The 22926-nt window shown below is 37.8% G+C and overlaps 1 protein-coding gene across 3 annotated transcripts in view; it reads right to left on the reverse strand.

Annotated features, from left to right (window-relative positions):
• COBL (cordon-bleu WH2 repeat protein) overlaps positions 1 to 22926 on the reverse strand; it is a 129260-nt gene that overhangs the window by 20228 nt on the left and 86106 nt on the right. For all 3 annotated transcript variants that reach the window (XM_087946459.1, XM_087946462.1, XM_087946461.1), the window contains exons 11-14: positions 8020 to 8293; positions 6052 to 6152; positions 2785 to 4484; positions 1831 to 1950 (exon numbers count right to left, since the gene is read on the reverse strand). In XM_087946459.1, the coding sequence (XP_087802585.1) occupies positions 1831 to 1950; positions 2785 to 4484; positions 6052 to 6152; positions 8020 to 8293 (2195 nt within the window). The remainder of the gene's footprint in view (positions 1 to 1830; positions 1951 to 2784; positions 4485 to 6051; positions 6153 to 8019; positions 8294 to 22926) is intronic.

Consider the following 22926-nt stretch of genomic DNA (forward strand, 5'->3'; position numbering starts at 1 on the left):
ATAGAAAAGGTTGAAATTGCAGGGACTTTGAGGGAGAGTGACCATGTCATACTGGAATTCAACATAATGGAGACACAAGCAATAGAACCAAGTCAAACTAGCATCTTAGATCACAAGACAGATGATTTCAATAAACAGTTAAGGTTGGGAAGGACTCCATGGATGGAAATCTTAAAAAGAAAAATAACTCAAGAAGCGTTGGAAACTAAAAATTGAAATTATAAATGTGCAGTCTAGCTCAATATCTCTGAGAAAAAGAGATAAAGAGATCCCAGATGAAACTAGCATGGTGGCATATAGACCTTATGGTCTTTCCATTCTATCTTCGGTAGGTTGATTCAGTTAATGATTGTTGGAAACAAGAGATCCTGTCTTTCACCACTTCAGTATGCAATTCCCCAGAGATAACCTTTTCTTCCTTTTTATTTGACACAGATCTGCTGAGAGATCATCCATTGGTTTTGGGTGAAATACCATCAATATTACCTTGGGTAAAATGAGTAATGCACTAGAATGCAATTCCCATACACCAGAATGTATTCTTTATTGTGCAGAATATGGGGGGAGGGGAATCAGCTGGTATCCTCTCAGACTATCATTTAACTACTCATGTATTGCTTCTAGCTGTATTTTGAATATAGAGATGTTTTGCAAATTAACTAAATTTGGTGTTTGAGAAGCTTAACCTAAGTTTATACCTGGTCCAATATACTACTATATTTAATTCTTGTGAGGACCTCCTTCCCTCAGTAGGATGGTAGATATACATACAGATATAGGTATAATTTTTATCTAAAATATCTCATCTAGTCTACTTATGGAACAGAAGGCTGAAAGACAATGTTTGCCAAGTTACAGCTGAGTTGTCAGATGTGACTGTTTCTGGATCTGGTTCTAGTGCGTGTTAATCATGCATTCATAACCTCTCATCTGGATTGTTGGGACTGCCTCTGAATATGACTTGGAAACTACAATTTATTTATTTAAACAATTGTTAACACCACCTATATTTTACAAAAGGGTAACAGAGTTTGGACTATGCTGATCTCAGATAAATTCTATCTTAGAGGGCAAGTGCTGCCAACATAATGTTGGCTCCCCCAACATTATGCTGTTTAATGGAAGAAACCCAGACCATGCCTTCCCTGCTCTACCTGGTGGGGTAGAGCAGAAACAAAAGTAGACAGGCAATTACTCAAATATGCTATGCAGGTTTTATAGTGAAATCCTGAACCCAGAATTGCACCCAGAAGCCCAATGAGCTTCAAAGTATTCATGGAATAGTGCTGTTATATAGGACTAATGAAAAGATAACCACATATACAGTATCTATAAACAGTCCCTTAAAGAAGCTGTATCTTTTCCCTCAACCTTACAAGTAACAGTTTGTGGCTGTAACGTAATTCCAAAAAGTACTAATAAGTACTACGCAAGCAATTTTTCTATTCAAATCCAAAGGTGCTGTTCCAAACTATTATAAATCAAAAGAGCCCAAAACCTATATAAAGCTAGCAGCAGAAATTAAAAAAAAACAACCAAGTGAAGTGAGATAAATTCCAATTTACTACAACTGCTATGTCACAATAGTTTTTTTGTTGATTCTATTAGCAGATTCAAAAGTGAACAAACTATTTTTGCTACTTAAGGGCAATCTTTATCCATTTAGTATCTTCTGCTTTGACTTGGCAGACTTGCCAGTTGGAGATCCTTTCAAGCTTCCTTAGATAATTTTAAGCAAAATTTAGTACCAGAGTTAGGATTTCAATTTAAAATGGATTTTTAATTACATTTTGTTAAATGACAAATATAATGCAGTGCAATTAGAATTACCTTTCTTAACACTGAGATTCCACTGTGCCCTCTAATAGCTGTCAAAAGAGCTGAACACTCACTCTCTGTTTCCATGAACTTTGACTCTTTCGGGCTTCCACCTACAGTACTGTGTGAAATCTGACACATGACAAAACACATAGATTTATTTTTTCAAACTTAAAATTTAGAAGCATGAGTAATATGAGCATCTGATTATTTTCTGGAAAACTTGCCTAATTTTAGCCTTTATCTGACCTGAATATACTGAGCTATGTATAAAAGCACTTTTGCAAAATTCTAAATACTATAATGATCGAGAAAAAAATTAGATTTGTCAGATCTGTTGGCAGATACTATATGTTATTTTTATAGTATTATATAATACTATAAAACTATAATACTATAGTAATACACACACACACAAATACATACATCATACATACACGCATGTTTTCCCAAAAATAAGACCCAATCTTATTTTCTTTTGGGCCCCGAAATAAACACTGGGAGGTCTTTTTTTCAGGGAGGCCTTTTATTTTTTATTTTTTTTGATGTGCAAGAGTGGGTTCCGATGGAAGTGGGAGCACAGCTATCTCTGGCACCATCCTTTCTGTCCAACTGTCTGCTTGTCTGCGGCCACAACAGACATCTCTCGGCACGCCTCGGCCTCTACCTGCCTGCTTACACACACACACACACGCACAGCAGCAAATGTTAAATATATGAAGCTATTACAGCTTTTCCATAATACCAAACAGCATGTATAGAACTGATGGTAACGTAGTACTGTATCTTGGTAATATGCAATTTTATAGTGTTATAGTACCTAATAGGTCACTGGAAATAATGGTTGTTATAAAAAAAAAGTTATAACTTTGGTAAACAAAAAAAAAACAAAAAAACAAGCAAGTCCACTCCTGATCTTACAGGAAATAAGTGCTTCATCCAAAGCTGTTTTTACCCAATATTTACCTTTTGAAGCTTATCTTTTCCTCCTGCGTTTTGAATGGCTTCCATTAAAGCACTATGTAGTGATGTATCTTTTGGAAGTGGCTTCTGGATGACTGATTTAAACTTCTTCATTGGCCCAAAAATATTGTAGACATTGTCCTCTATTTTATTAGGACAGAGATTACTCTCTGCCTTGCCAAGTTTTTCATCTTTTTCTGAAATTGCTTGGTTCAACATTGCTGTTGATGGTATATTGCTTGAATTCACATGGGAGCTAAATATTGTGGTAGATGAATCAGCATTAGGTTTGCTAAATAAAAAGGGAGAGCTAACCTGATCAGATGGCTTTTTTATTACTACAAAAGTCGTTTCTTCATCTGTTACATCTTGTACTAAATCATGGATGAGTTCCTGTTCTGTAAGGTTGTTTTCGTTAGAGGTTATTATAGTAAATGTCCCACTAATGCTATTAGTAGAGTTTTGTTTTGGTGTCTTGATATTTGATACCTTAGGATCAGCACAAGATGGACTGGTATTTGACACATTTTTACTACAACTGAAGGTAGTTGAATACAGTTCTTTTGCTTTCAGTGGACAGTATTTGGCTGCAAGAATACATCCTTTAGAAAATGGCTCCATTTCAGTTTTCATTCCTTCTGTTTTATTTAGCTCTTCATACTGCTTTCTTTGGATTGTTTCAAACTGTGTTAGATCACTGCAGTTGGCAACAGTTGTGGTTAAATAATCATTTAAATAATCATTCATGAGATCCTCCCTACTGGTCACAGATGCTAAGACACTTTTCCCTGAAAACTGTGTGGCATTACTAGGGACTTTCGTTTCATCTGGTCCAACAATATTTTCAGCACTAGAACCAACTATTGGCCAAGTTCGTGGTTTCAGACTCCTAATACAATCAGGTTCAGTTCCGGACATTTTATTAGGTTGTTTGGAATTAATGGTAATCTCTGCTTCAACAGAATGGTCTAATGGTAATCCTTCAGTTTGGTTTCCCATAGAATGTGACCTCTTATATTCTTTACCTCTGCCAAAAACAGTTACTTTAGAGGTTGCATCTACTGTAATTTTTCTACCACAACCCTCATTTGGTTTCACTAGGTTACCTAACTCATCTATTTTAATGGCACCAGTATAAAGAGACTGATTTTTGTTAAAATCTCTTATTTGGGGTTTGGGAGGAATTACTGTAAAAGTTGTCGGGCTAGTTTTGGAGCGATAGATTTTACATTTACTGTTTCTACGCCATGGACATTGTGTTGGGTCAGATTCTTCCTCAGCAGGATTTTTTGCTGATGCACCTTTCAATTCTAGATAACATTTATTAAGTTCATCACTGATATTTTCATAAATATTTTCTGTAGAAATTTTTTGTGACAAATTCTTAGGTGAATAGGTAGATGTTCCTACACATTCCTTACTGATAGATTCAATATTTTTATTTGTGTTAAAAAATTTAATTAGATCAGTCATTCTAACTGGAATATTTTCGCTAGTTTCTATCTTAGAAAACAATTTTTCTTCTTCTTCTGTATTGGAGTGAGCAATCATATAATTTTCTGGAACTTCATCAATAATTGTCACTGGCACAGGAAATGAAACATCAGAAGGATTCTCAGATTTTTGTAGAAGTGGTCTGGATGCACCATTCTTCTCAAAGACAACCGACTGGCTTTTAGAATCATTGTGTATATTTTCCGTCACTGCAAATATTGTCAACAAATTATTTCAAAAACTATTTAGAATGAAACTGAAACATTTTCCAAAGTTTTATAATCAAAAGTATCTCAAGGAATCCTAAAAGACATTTAATATTTTCTGAGATCAGCAGTTCCCATACTGTAAACTTTCATTTTTTACTACAAAAGTTGTTTTATATACAGTAGAAAAGGTTACTGTTAGAAAAATAAATGAACACAATTTTACAAACATAACTAACAGAACACAACACAATTTTATTTTGCTAAAGTATAAAGAAAGTATGCATTTAGTCAACCATTTGAATGTAATAAAGTGAAGTGTTATCAACACAGCTTATTTCTACAAGGTTATTTCCGGGCAAGACTCCAAAATCAGAGTATATAGTTCTCAAGAAAGCTGTGTGTGTGTGTGTGTGTGTGTGTGTGTGTGTGTGTATAGATCAGTGTGTGTGTATATATGCTTTATGTGTGTGTGTGTATGTACCCTGTTTCTCCAACAATATGGCCTTCCCCAATAGGAAGTACCAGCATGTTTTATAGGCATGAAATGAAATTAAGCCCCCCCCCCCAAATTAAGGCCTATATTACAACATGCGAAATGGGGGGGAATGGTGGGGGGGCTTGCCGTTAGGAAGTACTTTTGTTGCACACCTGGATATGGTGCTGCCTGCGTTGACCCCAATACGAAGTGCCCCACCAACGCCGAGATCAACATCCAAGCCATCACTGCCTGCCTGTCCGAAGATGCAAGTGGGGGGAATTAAGTCACCCCCCGAAAAGACAGCCTAGCCATTTTTTCAGGGCTCAAAAAAAATAAGACCCGGCCTTATTATATGAGAAACACAGTATATGTATGTATAAGTATGTATGCATGTGTGTATATGTGTGTATTTATGTATGTAGATACATATATGTGCATGTAAGTATGTATCTATCTAAATTCAATAATTTACTTTAGCTGAATACCACACAAAAATATACTTTTCTATATTTTTTCCTTGTACAGTAGCACAGTTTGACTTTTTAATGTTATTATGTTTGTTCTGTGATAGAATACTCAGTCTTCCAACAATGTACCTAAATAACACTTTTTTGAAATTTATCCTCTTGCTCTACACCTACAAATATAATAATCAGTGGTATACTGCTACATTTTTAAGAACTGGCTCTGTTGGCTCCATTGCTGGTACTGTGCCTAGCCCTTAGCCATGGAACAATTGATTGGCATGTTAGGCATTAAGGTTCACCTTTGTTCTCAAATTCCCAGAAATTTAACTAACAATTCTCACAAGCTGGAGTTCATCACATCATTAGGTTCAGCACATCATTGAATGTAGCTATAGTAAAAAACTTATGGCTAAAAAGAGAAAAATAAGCCTAATCATGGAAGTGGAACAGTTTCATTGGTATAATATTCAATAAAGCTACTAAATTATGATAGGCAATTGTATTACCATTACTACTTTCTCCAATTTGGAGATTTAAAGAAATCTTTTAAACCTTTTTAGTACATTTTCTGCCACTATTTCCTCTTCCTTTCTATTATGTTTGCAGATCAACTTCCACCTACCTGCTAGGCTTTTGTCTAGTGCATGTTGAACCTTTTGCACCCCAGCAACCATAAACATATCAGTATTCTCAATTTTGGCTTCCATCATTCTGCCATCAGCCCTATATTATGAAGACAACGGGTTAATTGCTGATTTCTAGCAGGCTAATCATATTAATACAATAATTTGCGTGAAGCAGTGACTTTATGTTGGGCCAAGAAGCAAGAGACATTATTGGTGATGCTTGCTGGATAATTGAGAAAGTTAGAGTATGCCAAAAGAAGTCAATATGCATTACACTGATTATAGAAGGCCTTCAATTATTTCAACCATGTCAAATTATGAAATGACCCCAGGAAAATAAGAATCCAGAACATTTCACTGACCTCATACAAATCCTATATATACAGAAGAGGATGCCACAACCTGGAGTGGCTCCAGATTGGCAGGACTGAAGTAAGGATGTATACAGTCTCCTAATTACTCAGACTATGCGCTGAATATATATGAAGGGAGGATCGATGAAAGAAGTATGTGGTTTTAAAACTGGAGGAAAAACATTGATGACCTGAGCTATACTTATGACACTATTCTAACAGCTGAGAATGTAAATGATCTACAAGCTCTTGTAAAGTAAGTCAAAGAACACAGTAAGAAATGGAATTAAAAATCAAAACAGTAGTAGATATAGTAACCAGCATTAAAACTGTCAATGAAAAGTACTGAAATGTTGGAAAGCCTCAGCCGTATAGGTTCAACTATAGGTTCAGTAAAGGAATCAGCAATCAACTTGATAATGTAGCAATGAAAGCATTGGAAGACACGCCATATCTATACCTCTAAAGATCAGAATCATGTAGGCAATAATTTTCCCTGTAACATTTTTTGAAAGTGAAAACTGGACTCTGCAGAAACAAAGAATAGGATAGAAAGAATAGTGATCTTTTCAGTGTTGGAGAAAACTCTTTGAGAATACCATGGATATCCAAGAAAACAGGCAGACCATCAAACGAATCAATTCAGAGCTTTCATAAAAGGTACAAATGACCAGACTCAAATTAACATATTACATATACATTATGAGAAGACTTTGCTCTGTAATGTAGGCTACAATTCTAGGAAAAATGGAAGAAAAGAGAAGAGAACAACAAGATGCAAGGTGCATGATCTCAATTACAGTAATGATACATATGCCATTGGTAGGCCTAAAGGTTGGGGATATACCATGCTGGAGGAAGTCTATTATGTGGTGACTAAGATTCAACACTGACTTGATGGCTTATATTTTTAATTAAATCTCACAGAATCAAATTGCTTTAGAATTACATGCAACAATAATAAAACATTAAAACAATAAAATTGTATTTCCCCTTGATAACAGAAAATAGAGTGGATTAGAACTATTTGCCCCAACTCAAGAAAGTAAAACAATGAGTCCTGAATTCCTCCAATTTGTATAGGGTTGTAGCATAGTCTAGGTTGGAGCACAAAGAGCTCCATTATTAATTGCTATTATCATTTACTAAGTGAGACAGTGGAGAGGAATCAGAGGATGAGACCCAGAGCTTGGGTTTCTTATTTGGATCAGGAACTCAACAAAGGGAGTAGAACACAAAGCAAAATTCTGCAAGTCTACTCTCTAAGACAGATCAAAAGCCAGCCAAAGAGCTGTGTCGCTGGAAAAGATAGTCTTCAGTTCTTTTTTTAGATCTTAGATTTTTGCCTTGTTTCTCTCTTGTTGCCCGCTTCTTTTGATTTGGTGCCTGATTAACAGTCCATAGTTCTCAATCCTTGATTTACTTTTTTATCACAAATAAGAGTCTATTTTCAAAAATAAATAAAGAACTAGCTGCAGTAAAGTCTGGGTATGGTTAATTGTGGGTATGGTAAATGTTTAGGCCTTGACAAAATTTATAAACTACTTGTTTCCTTGCAGCCAACTATGCCAAAATAACAAACTTGCATGTCACCTGAAAAATGTAACTTACCTTTGTTTAACATTCTCAGATTTGTCATTTTTAAAGGAAGCATTATATTCTTTTGCAGCCAACACAGAATCTCTTTCAGTCAAGGTCTTCTCTACATCAATGGATTTGTCTCTTGAATTTATAACATCATTTTGAAAAGCCAATGGTACAATAACAGGGGGTAAATTAATAACCTTTGAATCATATATATTCCGTTCTGGCATAGAACAACAGCTAAAAGATTTGGTTTCTTCTACAGTGTCTTCTTTATAAGTATGTAAAAGTTGGACATTTCCTAAAGAAAACACAGGAAAAAAGTGAACAACTAAGTTTTCATTGTTGGCATCATATTGCATAATTCATTATTGTCCTCAAGTCCTTCCTTCACCATGAAAACCAGTTGGGTGATCTTGGGCCATTCTCCCTTAGTCCAATTCACCTCACAACAACCTCACCTATTGTTGTGGAGAAAATAGGAGGAGGGAGGTGTCTTGGATATGTTTACTGCCTTGAATTATTTGTTAGATAGATAGATAGATAGATAGATAGATAGATAGATAGATAGATAGATAGATAGATAGATAGACAGACATGTAAGTAATGTTTTCCCGAAAATATGACCTACTCAGAAAGTAAGTCCTAGCTTGATTTTTACACGTGCCTAATAAAAACCCTACCTCCAAAATAACCCCTAATTAAGAACCCGCCACTCCAGTGTGCATGGGTAATGAAGCTAGGGTGAGGATGAGGGGGCTGGAACTGCCCTACTACTTAACTTCGGATAGTTGCAGCCAGGCCTTGCACACCTTGGCTCATTTCTTCTTCAGCAAGCAAGGCTTTCCTGAAGGCCTCTATGGCAAATAACAGAGCTTCAGATCAATCCAGAGCTCTGTTATCGGCTGTAAAGACCTTTGAAGCCTTGCTGGCTGCAGAAGAAATGGGCCGAGGTGTGCAAGGCCTGGCTGCAACTATCAGAAGTTCCTGAAGCCTCTGACAGTGAAAAGGAGGTCAGGGCAAGGCACACAAGTGATGTGTGTCAATGGACAACATCCCCCTCAAAATAAAACCTGGTGCCTTTTTTGGTGGCAAAAAATTTAAGACAGGGTCTTATTTTGGGGAAAATATGGGTAGTATATAAATAAATAATAAATAAATGTCCATTTGTTACTTTTTGTCTTGCCCTCATGTGCTTTGGAGAATAGGTTGATCCTTTCTTCTTTGTAACAACCCCTCATATATTGAAAGTCTGCTATTATGTCTTCCCTATTTTTTCTCTTCATTAGTCCAGACATAACCTGTTCCAACCGTTCATCATATATTTTAGCCTCTAATAATCCTCTAATAATCTTTGTTGCTCTTCTCTTCACTCTTTCTAGAATCTCAATGTTTTTGGTATTGCAGAAACCAAAATTGGATGAAGTATTCAAGTGTGGTATTACTAAACAGAACACAGTGATACTAATACCTCACTTGATCAGACTACTAGTTTTTTTATTTTCTATTTAAAAATATTTAATTAAATTACATTTTAAAAAACAATGCATTTCGAAAACAACACAGGGCAAGAAATTCTGCGGCAAATTACTGATGAATCTATAACTGTGGCCTAGAACGTCAGCTCTTGTAGAGATCATAATGATGATAGCAATGATGGTGATTAGCCAAATCAATCTACTTCATAATAAAGACATTTTTATTGATAGTTGTGGGCTGTAATACATGCCACAATAGTCTGGTGCAATTTGGCAGACAAGTTGTTGATTTTCCAGTCTAAGGCTGACAGAATGTGGCCCCCAGACAGACAGCCAACTAGTTCTCATATCTAAGAAATAGCATCTTAACCATGCCATTTTAGTGCTCATGTATATTAATTAATAAAAAAGATTCTAAAATTTTGAAAGCTAATTGCATTTCTATTACTGAATGCCAAAGATTGAGGAGAAACTATAACCACAGAAAAGCAATTCAGAAGTTTCCTTCCTTCCCTTTTCGTTCCTTCTTCTTTGAGAAGGCCCACAGTTATATAGAAATCCATCAAGAGTTGTCAAGATGAATAGTTTACAGTAACAACATATTACTCAAAGTGGTTGCAGCTACCATAATTCCTCCTCTATTCAGTAATTTTGAAAAGCAATCCAAAAGGTATACTAGTTAAATCCAGATGAAATCACCTTCACTATAGTATGTTATTCAGACATTTATTATAACACCCAGTTCATCTTCCAATGCACAATTTTTAATTACAGTGCTATCTTTTAAAACCTATCCTCTGTTCTAAAAGCATGAGTCACTAATATACTACCAAGGCTAAGAAATAAGAAATGACTTATTTGAGAATTTCAGAGTAACAAAAAAACTTACCTTACCTCGTGCCTTCCGTCCCTGTCCTATTGCCCCCAATTATTAGTACCTATTTCATGGATTTATACTTATGTTTATTCTTATTTCTATTATATTGCAAGCATTTGACAAATAAAATAAATAAATAAATAAAATAAAGTAAAAGAAATGGTCTGGTATTCCTTGTTTTACATTTGGAAATCAAAATCCAAAACTTTCCTCTTTTTCTCTGGGAAGGACATGCCATATTAAGGATTGATTCTGAATCAAGATTCTAAAGCAAGCAAGCTTGAAAGCGATATTCAAATAAGGTGATTTGTATTTTCATACATTCCAAAAGGATTTGTCAATAAAGCTCCAAACATACAATACCTGGAAAATATTTCTTATTATACCTAAGGAGTCTTAGATGTAAACATTTTCCTACTGAAAAGCCTTTTTGCTGTCCTTAAAGTGACATGAACATGTCTACATATGAAAAACATTAGTTTCTCAGAATGTAATGGCTTTTTTTTTTTTTTTTTTACAAAATATGTATGTCTCTAGAAATAATACTTTTATTTTTACTGCAGAAATGGGTATAGTCTTATCAAATAGTAACATGACATGACTTTACAAATACACACACACAATCTAACTTTGAATTTTTATCTTTTTATGTAGATCACATTTTTAATCTCTTCTTCTAGTTAAAGCAGTGGTTCCCAAAGTGGGTAGTACCGCTCCCTGGGGGGTGGTGGGATGCCTTGGGGGGTGCTAAGAGGCAAGGGGGGCAGCAGGGGGTGCTAAGAGGCGGCAGGGGGGCATTCGAGGCACCGGCCCTGCAGGCCCACCCCATTGACTATTTCACCGCTCGAATGCAGAACCTGCACGCGGCGCCTCGAATGTGGAACCATGCATGGCGAGCCTTGCCAAGCCTGGGGAGGGAGGGGGGAGGTGGCGGAAAGGGGGCACCTTAGCTTGCAGGCTGCCCTCTCCGGTGGAAGCAGCGGAGGTGCACCAGAAGGCCCGAAAGCAAAACCCTCCCAAGGCATGCAGTGGAAGAGGTGGGTGGTCTGGCATTAGGGCTCCCCTCCCCGGAAAACAAGGGAACACACAGCACCTCTGCCTCTCCAGCCAGCTGGGCTTGCGCACAGGATGCGGGTGGGTGCAACTGCAGCTCTCCAAGGCACGTGGATTGGTTCATTTTGGCTCTACGTGGCCAGGCCAGACCTAGAACCTAGCCTACCTCTGAAGCCCAGTTCTTCCGGCCGAGCCCTGCACTTGCTTGTTTGCTTACTTTCCAAGCGATCGTTCCCTCCGCCTCTGCCAGTCTGGACTGCTTCCACATGCCTTCCTCCTCCCGGGCAGAGCGTAAAGATGGGCGGAACACTTCCCCAAAGTTTATTTATTTATTTATTTATTTATTTATTTATTTATTTATTTGATTTGCCAATTGTTTACAAGATAATAAGTATAAGTGTATACATAGTTGTGAATACATGAAATGGGTACATATAAGAAAAATAAAAGAAGAATAAGAGAAACAATAGGACAGGGATGGTAGGCACGTTGGTGCGCTTATGCACGCCCCCTACAGACCTCTTAGGAAAGGGGTAGTAGACAGTCTCAGGTTAAAGTTTTTGGGGTTTGGGGAAGAAACTACAGAGTCGGGTAGAGTATTCCAGACATTGACCACTCTATTGCTGAAGTCGTATTTCCTGCAATCAAGTTTGGTGCGGTTAACTTTGAGTTTGTATCTATTGTGTGCTCTTGTGTTGTTATGGTTGAAGCTGAAGTATTCATTGACAGGTAGGACATTGCAATGTATGATTTTATATACCATGCTTAAATCAGACCGAAGACGGCGTAATTCAAGGTTTTCTAGTTCTAGAATTTCAAGTCTGGTGGCATAAGGTATTCTACAACGAGTAGAGGAGTGGAGAACTCTTCTTGTGAAATATTTCTGGACTTTCTCAATTGTGCTAATATCAGATACGTAATGTGGGTTCCAGACTGATGAATTGTATTCGAGTATTGGTCTAGCAAATGTTTTGTATGCTCTGGTTAGTAGTGTGATATTACCAGAGAAAAAGCTACGTAGGATTAGGTTAACAACTCTTAATGCCTTTTGGCTATGTAGTTGCAGTGGGCTCTAGCACTTAGATCATTAGAGGTGAGTATTCCAAGGTCCTTTACAGAGCTTGGGTCATCAACAAGATCTTGACTATTCAGCTTGTATTTTATTTTCTAATTTTTTTTGCCAATATGTAAGACAGAGCATTTATTTGTTGAGATTTGAAGTTGCCATTTGTTTGACCATTCTGATACATAGTCAAGATCTTTTTGTAGGGTAGCAGTATTGTCTGTGGTATTGAACAGCTTTACATCATCAGCGAAAAGAACGCAATTGCTCTTAATATGATCACAGAGGTCATTTATGTAGAGTATGAAGAGAGTTGGTCCTAGAACACTGCCTTGGGGGACACCACTATTGACAGGTACAGAATTTGATAGGACGCTCCCAATTTTGACCATTTGTTGTCTGTTTGCCAGAATGCTTCTATCCAGTTATTCAGTTGTCCAGAGATACCATAGGATTTTATTTTTAGGAGTAGTTTGTCGTGTACCACTGAATCAAAGGCTTTACAGAAGTCTATGTAGATTGCGTCTATTGCTTTGCCCTGGTCGAGTTGTGTCGTCCATATGTTTTTGCAATGTAAGAGTTGCAGATTACAGGATAGTTTTTTTCTGAAACCAAATTGTTTATTGGAGAGTAGGTTGTTTGTCTCTAAGTGGAGGATGATGGATTGGTTAATAATTGATTCCATGACTTTACAGGTGACGAGCATAAGGAGATTGGTCTGTAATTTTCAACTAGGCTTGGGTCTCCTTTTTGAAGATGGGGATGACTGTGGCTTGTGACCATAGGTTAGGCAAGGAGCTGGTCCTGAAAGATTTTTCAAAGATTATGCTTAGAGGTTTGGCTATGGCAGTGGATAGCTTTTTTAAGAAGTAGGCACATATTCCATCAGGTCCAATAGATAGAGATGGTTTTAGATTGCGTAGTGCTTTTTCAACATTGTCTTCTGTAAAATCGATATGTATTAGATCATTGTTGTTATCTGTAGTACGGCTAGGAAATACTGGGCATGATCCATTGCTGTTTACAAATACTGAGCTGAAGAATGTGTTAAAGATGTTGGCTTTAGTGGTGTCATCGTTGCAGTCTTTACCATCAGGTCCTATCAAGGTGGGATGGACCTTGAGTCTTTTAGTTTGTTGTTTACAAAATTGTAAAAAGCACGGGTGGAATTGGTGCTTAGAAGGTTTTCCTCTTGTTTAATGTGATAATTGGTGCATTCGGTCTTTATCTGGTGGCATAAATTTTTGTATCGGCTTTTGAAATTGGCAACGTGACCAGATTTGTTTTTCCCCCAGAGTGAACTCTTTTTGGATTGAAGTTTCCTTATTGTTATGGGTAATCTGCTTTTTGTTTTGTTTTGGGAGTTGTTGTTGGTACATATAGTTTGATGACTCTTTTGACTTCAAGTAAAAATATGTTGTAATGGTCTTCAACAGTATTGCATCCAGTGAATAGAGATTGCCAATCAAGGGATGAGAGATCGTTGTCTATAAGATCATGAGTTGCCTTTTTTGAAGTTACAATTGGGGATTACATCATTGTGGTGATTTTTGTGTGGCGTATGTTGAGACAAAAGTCAATCATATTGTGGTCACTGCTGGAAAAGGGTTCTTTAGTTTGTATTCCGTAAATTAAATTCAAACTATTGCAGAAGATGAGATCGAGGCAGTTGTTTAGTCTAGTGTTGTTGGTTACTAGTTGTTCCAGTCCCAGATTTGTAATAGCATTGTAGAAGGTTGTGTGTATGATTTCAGTTGTACATTCATTTAGGGTCCAGTCAATATGAGGTAGATTGAAATCACCAAGAAAGATAAAAGGGTATGGGCAGGATGCAGCCCATGTTAGTAATGTATTTAGCTTGTTTACATGTTCGATGTCATAATCAGGTGCTCTGTAACATAGTAAGAATTGAATTGTGATATTTAAGGATAGTTCACAGATGATGGTCTCAGGAAGAGCAAGCTCCTGGGTAACTTGGATATTTTTTAGATGTAAGGACTTTTTATAGAAGATAGCAACACCACCTCCTCTACGAATCTCACGATCTGATCGGTAAACATGATAGTCCCTTACTGTGGTAATGGAGTCAGGGAGAGATGCATTGAGCCATGTTTCACAGACAAATATAATGTCGAATTTAGCCATATTTAGTAGGAGGAAAAATTCAGGTATTTTATTCACGAGGCTTCTTGCATTGAGTAGTTTGCATTTAAGGCCAGTAGTAGTTGGAATTGAGGTAGTTAGGGGCGTGCATGCCTAGTCTTGGGTGATGGTGGATCGGTTGAGGTAGGGTTGTGGTTGAGGGTTAAAGCTGAGTTGCGGGTTGTGTGGCTTACTTTTGATACAGTCAGCATGGTAGTCAATGTACAGGTCCTTCTCTCCATTGTCTAGACGTTTTTTGAGTTCAGTGCGGAGTACACGGGAGCGGGCACGTTGCTGTATGGTTAGGTCAGGGCGACAACGGAGGTTCTTATGGTTGGTGTTGGTTTTGGCGAGTGAATTTATAGTGTAAATGAATTTACGTTGCTTGATTCATTTTTGCAAATGACCCTGCACAAGCGTGCAATACAGAGCCGCCTCTGTTTTTGAGCTCGCCAATGCGGAAATGTCAAGTATTTCATCAGCGGAGATGGTTGATGCTTGATCATCACTGATGATGTTTCGGACAGTTGTGATGTCATCATTGTCATTGATGTCCTCTAGACCAAATAAGATGGCGTTTTGACGTTTCCATTCACGCTCAACGGCTTCTCTGATGAGGATTGGGATATCAATATTTGTCTGGGTTGTGTTTATTTGTGGATTGGGTTTTGGATTGGGTTGTGGTTGTTGGGTAGAGATGTGGTTTGTAGCTATTGGATGTTCAGGTTTTTGCGTTGTGTCTTTTTTTTCAAGGTTGGATATTCTTTCTTTTACGGTGTCCAGGGATGCTACTATGGTGTTAAGGGATGTTTCAATGGTTTCAATGGTATCAACTCTTTTAGACAGATCCAGTTTGGGTCTGCATGATTTGCAGAGATATGGAAACTCATTGGAGTTTCCAATGTTGGGAGTCTCTGAGTGTGCAGAATCCAAGTTGGGAGTCTCTGAGTGTGTGCAGAGCGCCTCCCCTTGCTTGGCCCAATGGAAGTGGACCTTGGAGCAAAGAGGGTCAAGTCGGCCACATTGCTGCCCTGGGGAGGATGGCATTGCAAAATTGGATGCCAAACAAAGAACTGGGGCAGGGGGCTGGAGAAGGGGCAGAGGGGCAGCTGCATTAAGCAGCAGGAAAATCTTAGCCATGGTTTATTTACTAAGCCGGAATCAAACAGCATGCTAAACTCTAAACCAGAATGGCTGGGTTGATATATTCAGCCAGTGTTTCTCAAGCTTGGCAACTTGTGTGGACTTCAATTCCCACTCTGGCTTTGCTCTACTTTCCCAAAGTGCCGCCGCTGTCGCATTCTGTCTGTCTGTCTATCTATCTATCTATCCATCCATCCATCCAAAAGGTCTGTCTGTTTGCCTGCCTGCCTGCCTTCCTACCTGCCTGCCTGCCTTTCTGTCTACCTACCCACCTACCTATCCATCCAAAAAGTTGTCTAGGTAGGTACCTATCCATACATTCATCCAAAATGTCTGCCTGCCTGCTTGCCTATCTACCTACCTATCTCCCAATATATCTACCTACCTACCTACCTACCTACCTACCTACCTACCTACCTGTCTCTCTGTTTTTCTCTCTCTCTCTCTATCCATCCATCAATCCATCCATCCATATTTGAAGCGCCAGCCCCGCAGGCACATAGGGAAAGTAGAGCAAAGTCAGTCTGGGAGGGAGGGGAAGAGGAAGAGGGAGAGAGAGAGAGACCTGATGTATCAGATTGAAATGAGGTGTAGTTTAGACTGGGGCCCTTTTCCACATTGAAAAATCTTTGCCAGCACATTGAAGCATCTTTGGCTTCTATTAAAGGTTTTGTGGACGAAACATGGTCAAGACTATCAGGAAGCTCTCATCTTTGTTGAGGCTTTAAACAGGATCCACTGGACCAGATCTCCACCCTAAAAAATTACTTTTCCCCAATGTATTACAGTGCCAATTCTGAAGAAGGCAAAACCAAAACATACTGGTAAATTACAAGAAAACACACACACACACATACACTCTCTTCTAATCCTGCTGGAGCAGGTGATTGGACTAGAATAGATATCTCATTATCTTTCTCCTCCCTCCCTCCCTCCCTCCTTCTTTTTCTTTCTGTCACTTCCTTCCACCCCACCCCCTTTCTTTGTCTGTCCCTTTTTCTTTCTTTCCCTTTTCTTTTCTTCCTTCTCTCTTTCTCTCTCTCTTTTCTCTCTCTCTCTCTCTTTCCCTCTCTCAGGCTCACCCCATTGACTTGGAGCACCACTCCGTTCTGACTTGCTTGGGCAGGTTCCTCCGGTGCAGCAGGCTCAATGGGGTGGACCTGCAGGGCCGGCACCAGGAATGCAGCAGTGGCAGCACATTTGAAAAGTAGAGCAAAGTCAGAGGTCAATAATTTTTTTTTTTAAACAAGTTTTATTAATTTTAAAAAACAAACACAAATACATATAACATAAGACATAACATAAAATAAAAAATCATCTTTTCTGAAGGTTGCTCAATCCCGGGTCAAAACTCTTTATACAGACACAACTTCAAATTCATATTCATTTTATATGTCATTCATATCTTATTACCATCTTCACTTTTATATATAGTTTCTTTTCTCTCTTAAATTCTCTTAATTTTATTTTATTCATCTCATCTCAGTTCAAATCATAATATTTATTATTCTTTGTCTGTTTATTTCAGCTATCCATTTGCTTTCTTCCTTAAAATAAAAAATAAAACTTCTCCTGTCCACTAATTGGAGTATAACGCCTTTACCTCTTTCCTCTACATTTATAATATTTAATATAAAACACCTAACTTACATTGGGATCCTGCTTGGTACATTCAAGAATTATACAATATCATCACTACCAGAACTAATCTATTCATTAATATTCATATTCTTTTATAACATAAAAACTTAGCACATTGCTTTTCAATTAATTAACATACTTTTGTGGGAGGACCTACTTTCCAATTATTCTCCCCCACATCACATATTTTAAATCATTATTTCATTAAGGTAATCCTCCTTCTCCTCCTCTCCCCAACATTCTTTTATACCTTAACCATTTTATCCATTCAATTTAATATCATATCTTTTTAATAATAGTTATATTTTCCAGTTATTCCCCCCCACATCATGTCTCCAATCTTTATTTCATAAAATGTTCCCCTTCCCTTAACACCAATTTCACTAAGTTATATTAAATATTTTACCACATTTTAAATTACACTTTATTTCCAACCTTCTAAAAGTTATTTCTAAGTACAAATATAAAAACAATCTTGTGTACCTTTAGAATCCCTTCATCAATAAGATTACCCATTGTCTCTAAAAAGATTTGTTTCTTTACATCTTGCTCTCTACTACTGAGGCCTCTCATCCCTTTTCTCCCTTGCTTGTTCTTCTCTCTGTCCTCATTACCCCTTCGTCTCTCCACCTCTCTTCCTCTCCAGCTTCCTCCCCTCTGCAGTTTTCTAACATAATACCTCCTTTTCATCTTATTTTTCTTTTTTGGATTGCTTTTACAGATCTTAAAGTCTCTTTTTCCTTTTTCTCCTTCTCCTTTCTTTGCCCAGCCAAAGTGACTTGTTCCTCAAGATGGCTTCTTCTTCCTCCAAATCTTCTTGGTATTCAATCCCTTCCACGTAAGCATAGACCGCCATTTCTAAATACTGACACAGAGTATCAAAACATCCTTCCCTTCTCTTTTCCTCTTGAATTTTTTGATGTAATAGTTCCAAATCATCCACAAATGATGTCATTGTGAAGAGAAAGTTTTCCCAAACAACCACCCAGATGTTTTTAATCAAAGATAATTTTCAAAAGTAATAAAATCACCAAGCAGTCCAAGTAGATCATTTCTTTAGGCACCTTCTCCTTCCTCAATTTCTCTTTCTGGGGTTAAAATTGGATCACAAAGTTGCATTTAATATATATCTTCAGAAGCCTTGTTAATATTTATATCTCGTTAAAATTCCAGGCATACTCCTCATTTCCAAATTATAGTCCAGCTTTCTACTCTCCCTTCCCACTCACAGCATAAAAAAAGAAAAGTTTTTTTTTTAACAAAGAAAAAAATCATTCAGAAATCCTTATCTCTTCAGTGTTTAATTACCTGGATTTTCAGATTTCTCTTACTGTTCCACAGCTGTCACGTTAGGAAGGAGTGTGAAGAAAAAAAAAATCTTTCCCTTTAAGAGTTCTATCTGCAGCTTGTAACTCTCTCTGGAAACAATGTAGTAACTTCTCCAACAGTTCTCCGATCCCCAGAGGTTCCTTGCTTAGCAACTTTATCCCGGACCATAGGCAACTCTCACGATTCTCCGATTCTCTTCCTCCTGCACATTCTTATCCGTCTGCAGGTTTCTTTGAGGCGGCCATTGCTGACCGCCGCTCCTCCGCCTAGGGAAAAAGGGGTTTAGCTGGCTGGGAGGGGTCTGTGACACCCCCTACCCCTTTCCAGATCCCCCTGTCTTCAGTAGCCCCTACAGGTAGCTATATCCCCCAAATCCAAGTGGATCGGGGGAACCTAGTCGATGAGCCCGGCAGGGATCACGCTGGATCGCGGAACCCTGCCGCCGCCGAAGCCTCGCAAACAGGAAGCCCAGAGGTCAATAATTTTTGCTGCAAAGAATCACAAAAGCTTCTGGGCTGTGCACAAGAAGAGACACACATGTCAATGCAATTCAGCAACATAAAATAAATACAAATAAAACAAATCAACAAGGATTGGCAAAGCATCTCTGATTAGATTCTATTCACTACTAGAATCTAAACAGAGATATTTTGCTGATTCTAATCCAATGGCCTGCTCCAGCAGGATTGGAAGGGTGTGTGTGTGTATGTGTGTGCATGGCTGTCAAAACTCCAAAAACAAGTCAAGTAGCTCTGGGGAGGCCAGTCATAAATTAGAACACTTGCTAAACAACCAGCCATTAAGTGAGGACCACTTGTATTTGGTTTGCCAGTCACCTGGCCATGCCCACCCAGTCACATGACCACCAAACCACACCTACCCAGTCATGTGACCAGCAAGCCACGCCCAGCCAGCAAGCCGCACCAGCCAGTCATGTGACCTGCAAGCCATGCCCAGCCAGTCACATGACCAGCAAGCTACACCCTCAAATTAGGTCACACCCACAGAAATTTGAATCCCACCCCTGGGTGGGGGCACCAAGGATGAGTTTGTAGCACCAAGGGGGCGGTGGACTGAAAAAGTTTGGGAACCACTGAGTTAAAGGGATAACATATTGCTATCTCAAAGTTTGCTTCCACTACAGGTAGTCCTTGATCAACCAACCACCTTAATTGACCCAGAATAGGTCACAAGTTGTGGTGATTGGTAAGGAGTCACCATATGACCGTGCCTGATTTTACAACCTTTTTTGTGGCAATTATTAAGCAAATGTCATTCATTAAGAAAACACTGTGTTAGGTATAACATTGATACCAAATATGGTTTGGGTGAATAAATATATAAAACTTAGATATCATGGTTTAAGTGCTTATCACTTTAAGCACAATGCAGCAGGCAATTAGCCGATTAAGGGTGCGGTTAGAAGTTACAATATAAGGAAGCATTAGAAGCTGGAAAGCTTACTGTCTATAACTGAGTGCTGCTGGCTGTAACTGTTACTGTGTGCTGCTGCGACTAACTGTGATTACTGACTGTGAGTGCCTGTGACTGAACTGTTATTGTTTGCTACTGTTTGCTGATTTACTGCGTAATTCTACTGAATATCCAGCGTTTGTTTCTCTGGAGAGTGAAACCGGAGGAGGAGAAGATATCTTTATCGGCTGATAAAGATATTGCAAGGACTCTTAACTTGGACTATACTAGTGAGTCTTACTGGATGGAAATACTGTGAATGACTTAATGGACTGAATGACAATGCTTAAACTCTAACTGGATTAAAAACTATTTAAACTACAAACAGTGTTTGTGTTCAGTGTGTGTATACTCTGGGACCCTTCCTGGTTTGACTACTGCTGCAATACTCTTCTAGGGGTTAATCCCCAAACCCTAACACACTGGTCATTAAGTGAGTCCATTTTTACAATGTTTTTTTTTTTTTGCTATAAACCAAAATACTGCAAATATTGTAATCATGTGATATTGGAATTCTCTAAATAGCTCTAAATGTGAGCCAGTTGACAAGTGCCGAAAACGCAATTATGTGACTGCAGGAATATATGTGTGGCCATCAGAACTTCAAAAACAGGTGGTAAGTAGCTTTGGGAAGGTCAGTCGTTGCTTTGAAGGAGGCCAGATCACTTTTTTCTTTCCATATGAAAAATCTTATCGATGAATGTGGAGTTGTCCATCCTGTTTCTGTCTTATACAGTAACTCCAAATTTCCCCCCTTTTTTATCTTAATGAAAAATCTAGGCTATAAAATATGTCCGATCCATTATGCTAACCCATATTCTTCACCCCAAATTTTAAAACCGCTGAAAAAAACTAAGCTTCTGATTGGATGAGGAAATCCTTTTTGTACCACAATATCAAACTACGTTCCAGTAATTTACACTGAAATTTAGGTGCTACAATTTAGATACTTCATTACTAGGACATTTCAGACTACATCAAGAAAGATTTAAAACAAATAATTCTATCTATATATTGATGCTAAGAGGTTTGTTTAAGGCATATACCTTTTGCTTGTGCAATAAGATAGATTTTAACTGTACACTGACGGAGAAGATTAAAATGTACTTGCCTTAAAACAAAAAAACAAAGTTAAATCTTATAAAGTACTTATGAAAACTAGAGAGGCCAACAGATTGGAAGAGGTCAATCTACATTACAATACAGACTCAATTTACAACCATTTGTTTAGTTACAGTGGCACTGAAAAAAGTAACTTATAACTGTTTTACACATTTACAACTGTTGCAGCATCCCCATGGATACACGTGACTAAAATTTGGATACTTGGCAACTGATGTGTATGATGGCTGCAGTGTGCAGTTGTCATGTGATCACTTTTTGCAACCTTCTGACAAGCAAAGTCAATGAGAAAGCCAGATTTACTTAAGAACCAGTTCGTACTTTAATACCTGCAGTGCAATACACTTAAAACTGTGGCAAGACAGGTCATAAAGTAACAACTGTCTTGCTTAGCAATGAGAAATTTTATCCATTGCTAAGAAAGACAGTTACAAGTAAAAAAAAACTACCTGTATGCAAAAAACAGCAACTTAACCAAGTATGTAAATTATTGTACAATGTCCTTAATTTCACATGCTAGCAAAATAATGTTTAGGATCCAATGCTGAATACATATTAAAGGAAGCTAGATTGGAGGAATATGAAACTGGGAAAACTGGAAGAAAAAACAAACATTAGTACTCTGCACTGTACTGATTATACTATATTGATAAGCTGAAAATGCAATGATTTGCAAGCCCTAGTATTAAAAGACCACAGTGAAAAAAATAGGCCTAAACTAAATATAAAGACAATAATGGCAATAAATAGAACCACCAGGCTTACCAATGAAGTGGTGTATTGTTTTGGAATCACGGTAAAGGAACAAGCAGTCAAAAATACACCAGACTAGCACATGAAGGTCTTAGAAAGATATTCCAATGCCATGATGGATCTATACCTATACCAGTTTGGCCTAGTGGTTAAGCATCAGGTAGAAAGTAGAAAATAATGTGTTCAAGTCCTGCCTTAGTTGTGAAAGCAAACTAGATGATTTTGAATCAGTGGCTCTATCTTAGCCCAATCCATCTTACAAAGATGGATAAAAATTGAAGAATGAAGTTGTGTTGGATATGTTTGCTACCTTGAGTTATTTATAAAAATAATAATAGCAGGATATAAATAAATTAAAAAGATCAGAATTGTGCAAGCCATGATAATTCCCTTAACACTTTAGGAAAGTGAAACTTTGACTTTAAAAAAAGCACAATAGAAAGAGTATGGATAGCTCTAAAGTTTGGTGAACCAAAAAAACAAACTATGGATTATTGAACAAATCAACAGAACTTTTCTATATATAAAGAATAAGAAGAAAATCAAATAAATGATAATGGGAGCAAATGGCAAGAAGGTGACAAGCAACAGAGAGAAAACAGAATTGCTTAATTTTTTCTTTGCATCTGCCTTCAGCAAAAGGAAAAAATATATAAAAAGCAGCACTGTGGGAAATAAAGCAGCAATGCAGGTCAAATAGGCAAAGAGGTGGTAAGAGAATACCTACATGTTGGATGGCTTCAAATTGCTGGGACCAAATGGTTTATATCCCAGGGTTCTGAAGGAGCTGGCAGATGGGATGTTGGAACCTCTGAATGAAATCTTTCAGAACTCCTGAAATATGGGGAACTGTCAGAGGA

Source organism: Notechis scutatus, chromosome Z (genome assembly GCF_049901735.1).
Source record: "Notechis scutatus isolate UNSWTSFEM ecotype Mainland chromosome Z, rNotScu1.2, whole genome shotgun sequence".
Lineage (NCBI taxonomy): Eukaryota > Metazoa > Chordata > Lepidosauria > Squamata > Elapidae > Notechis > Notechis scutatus.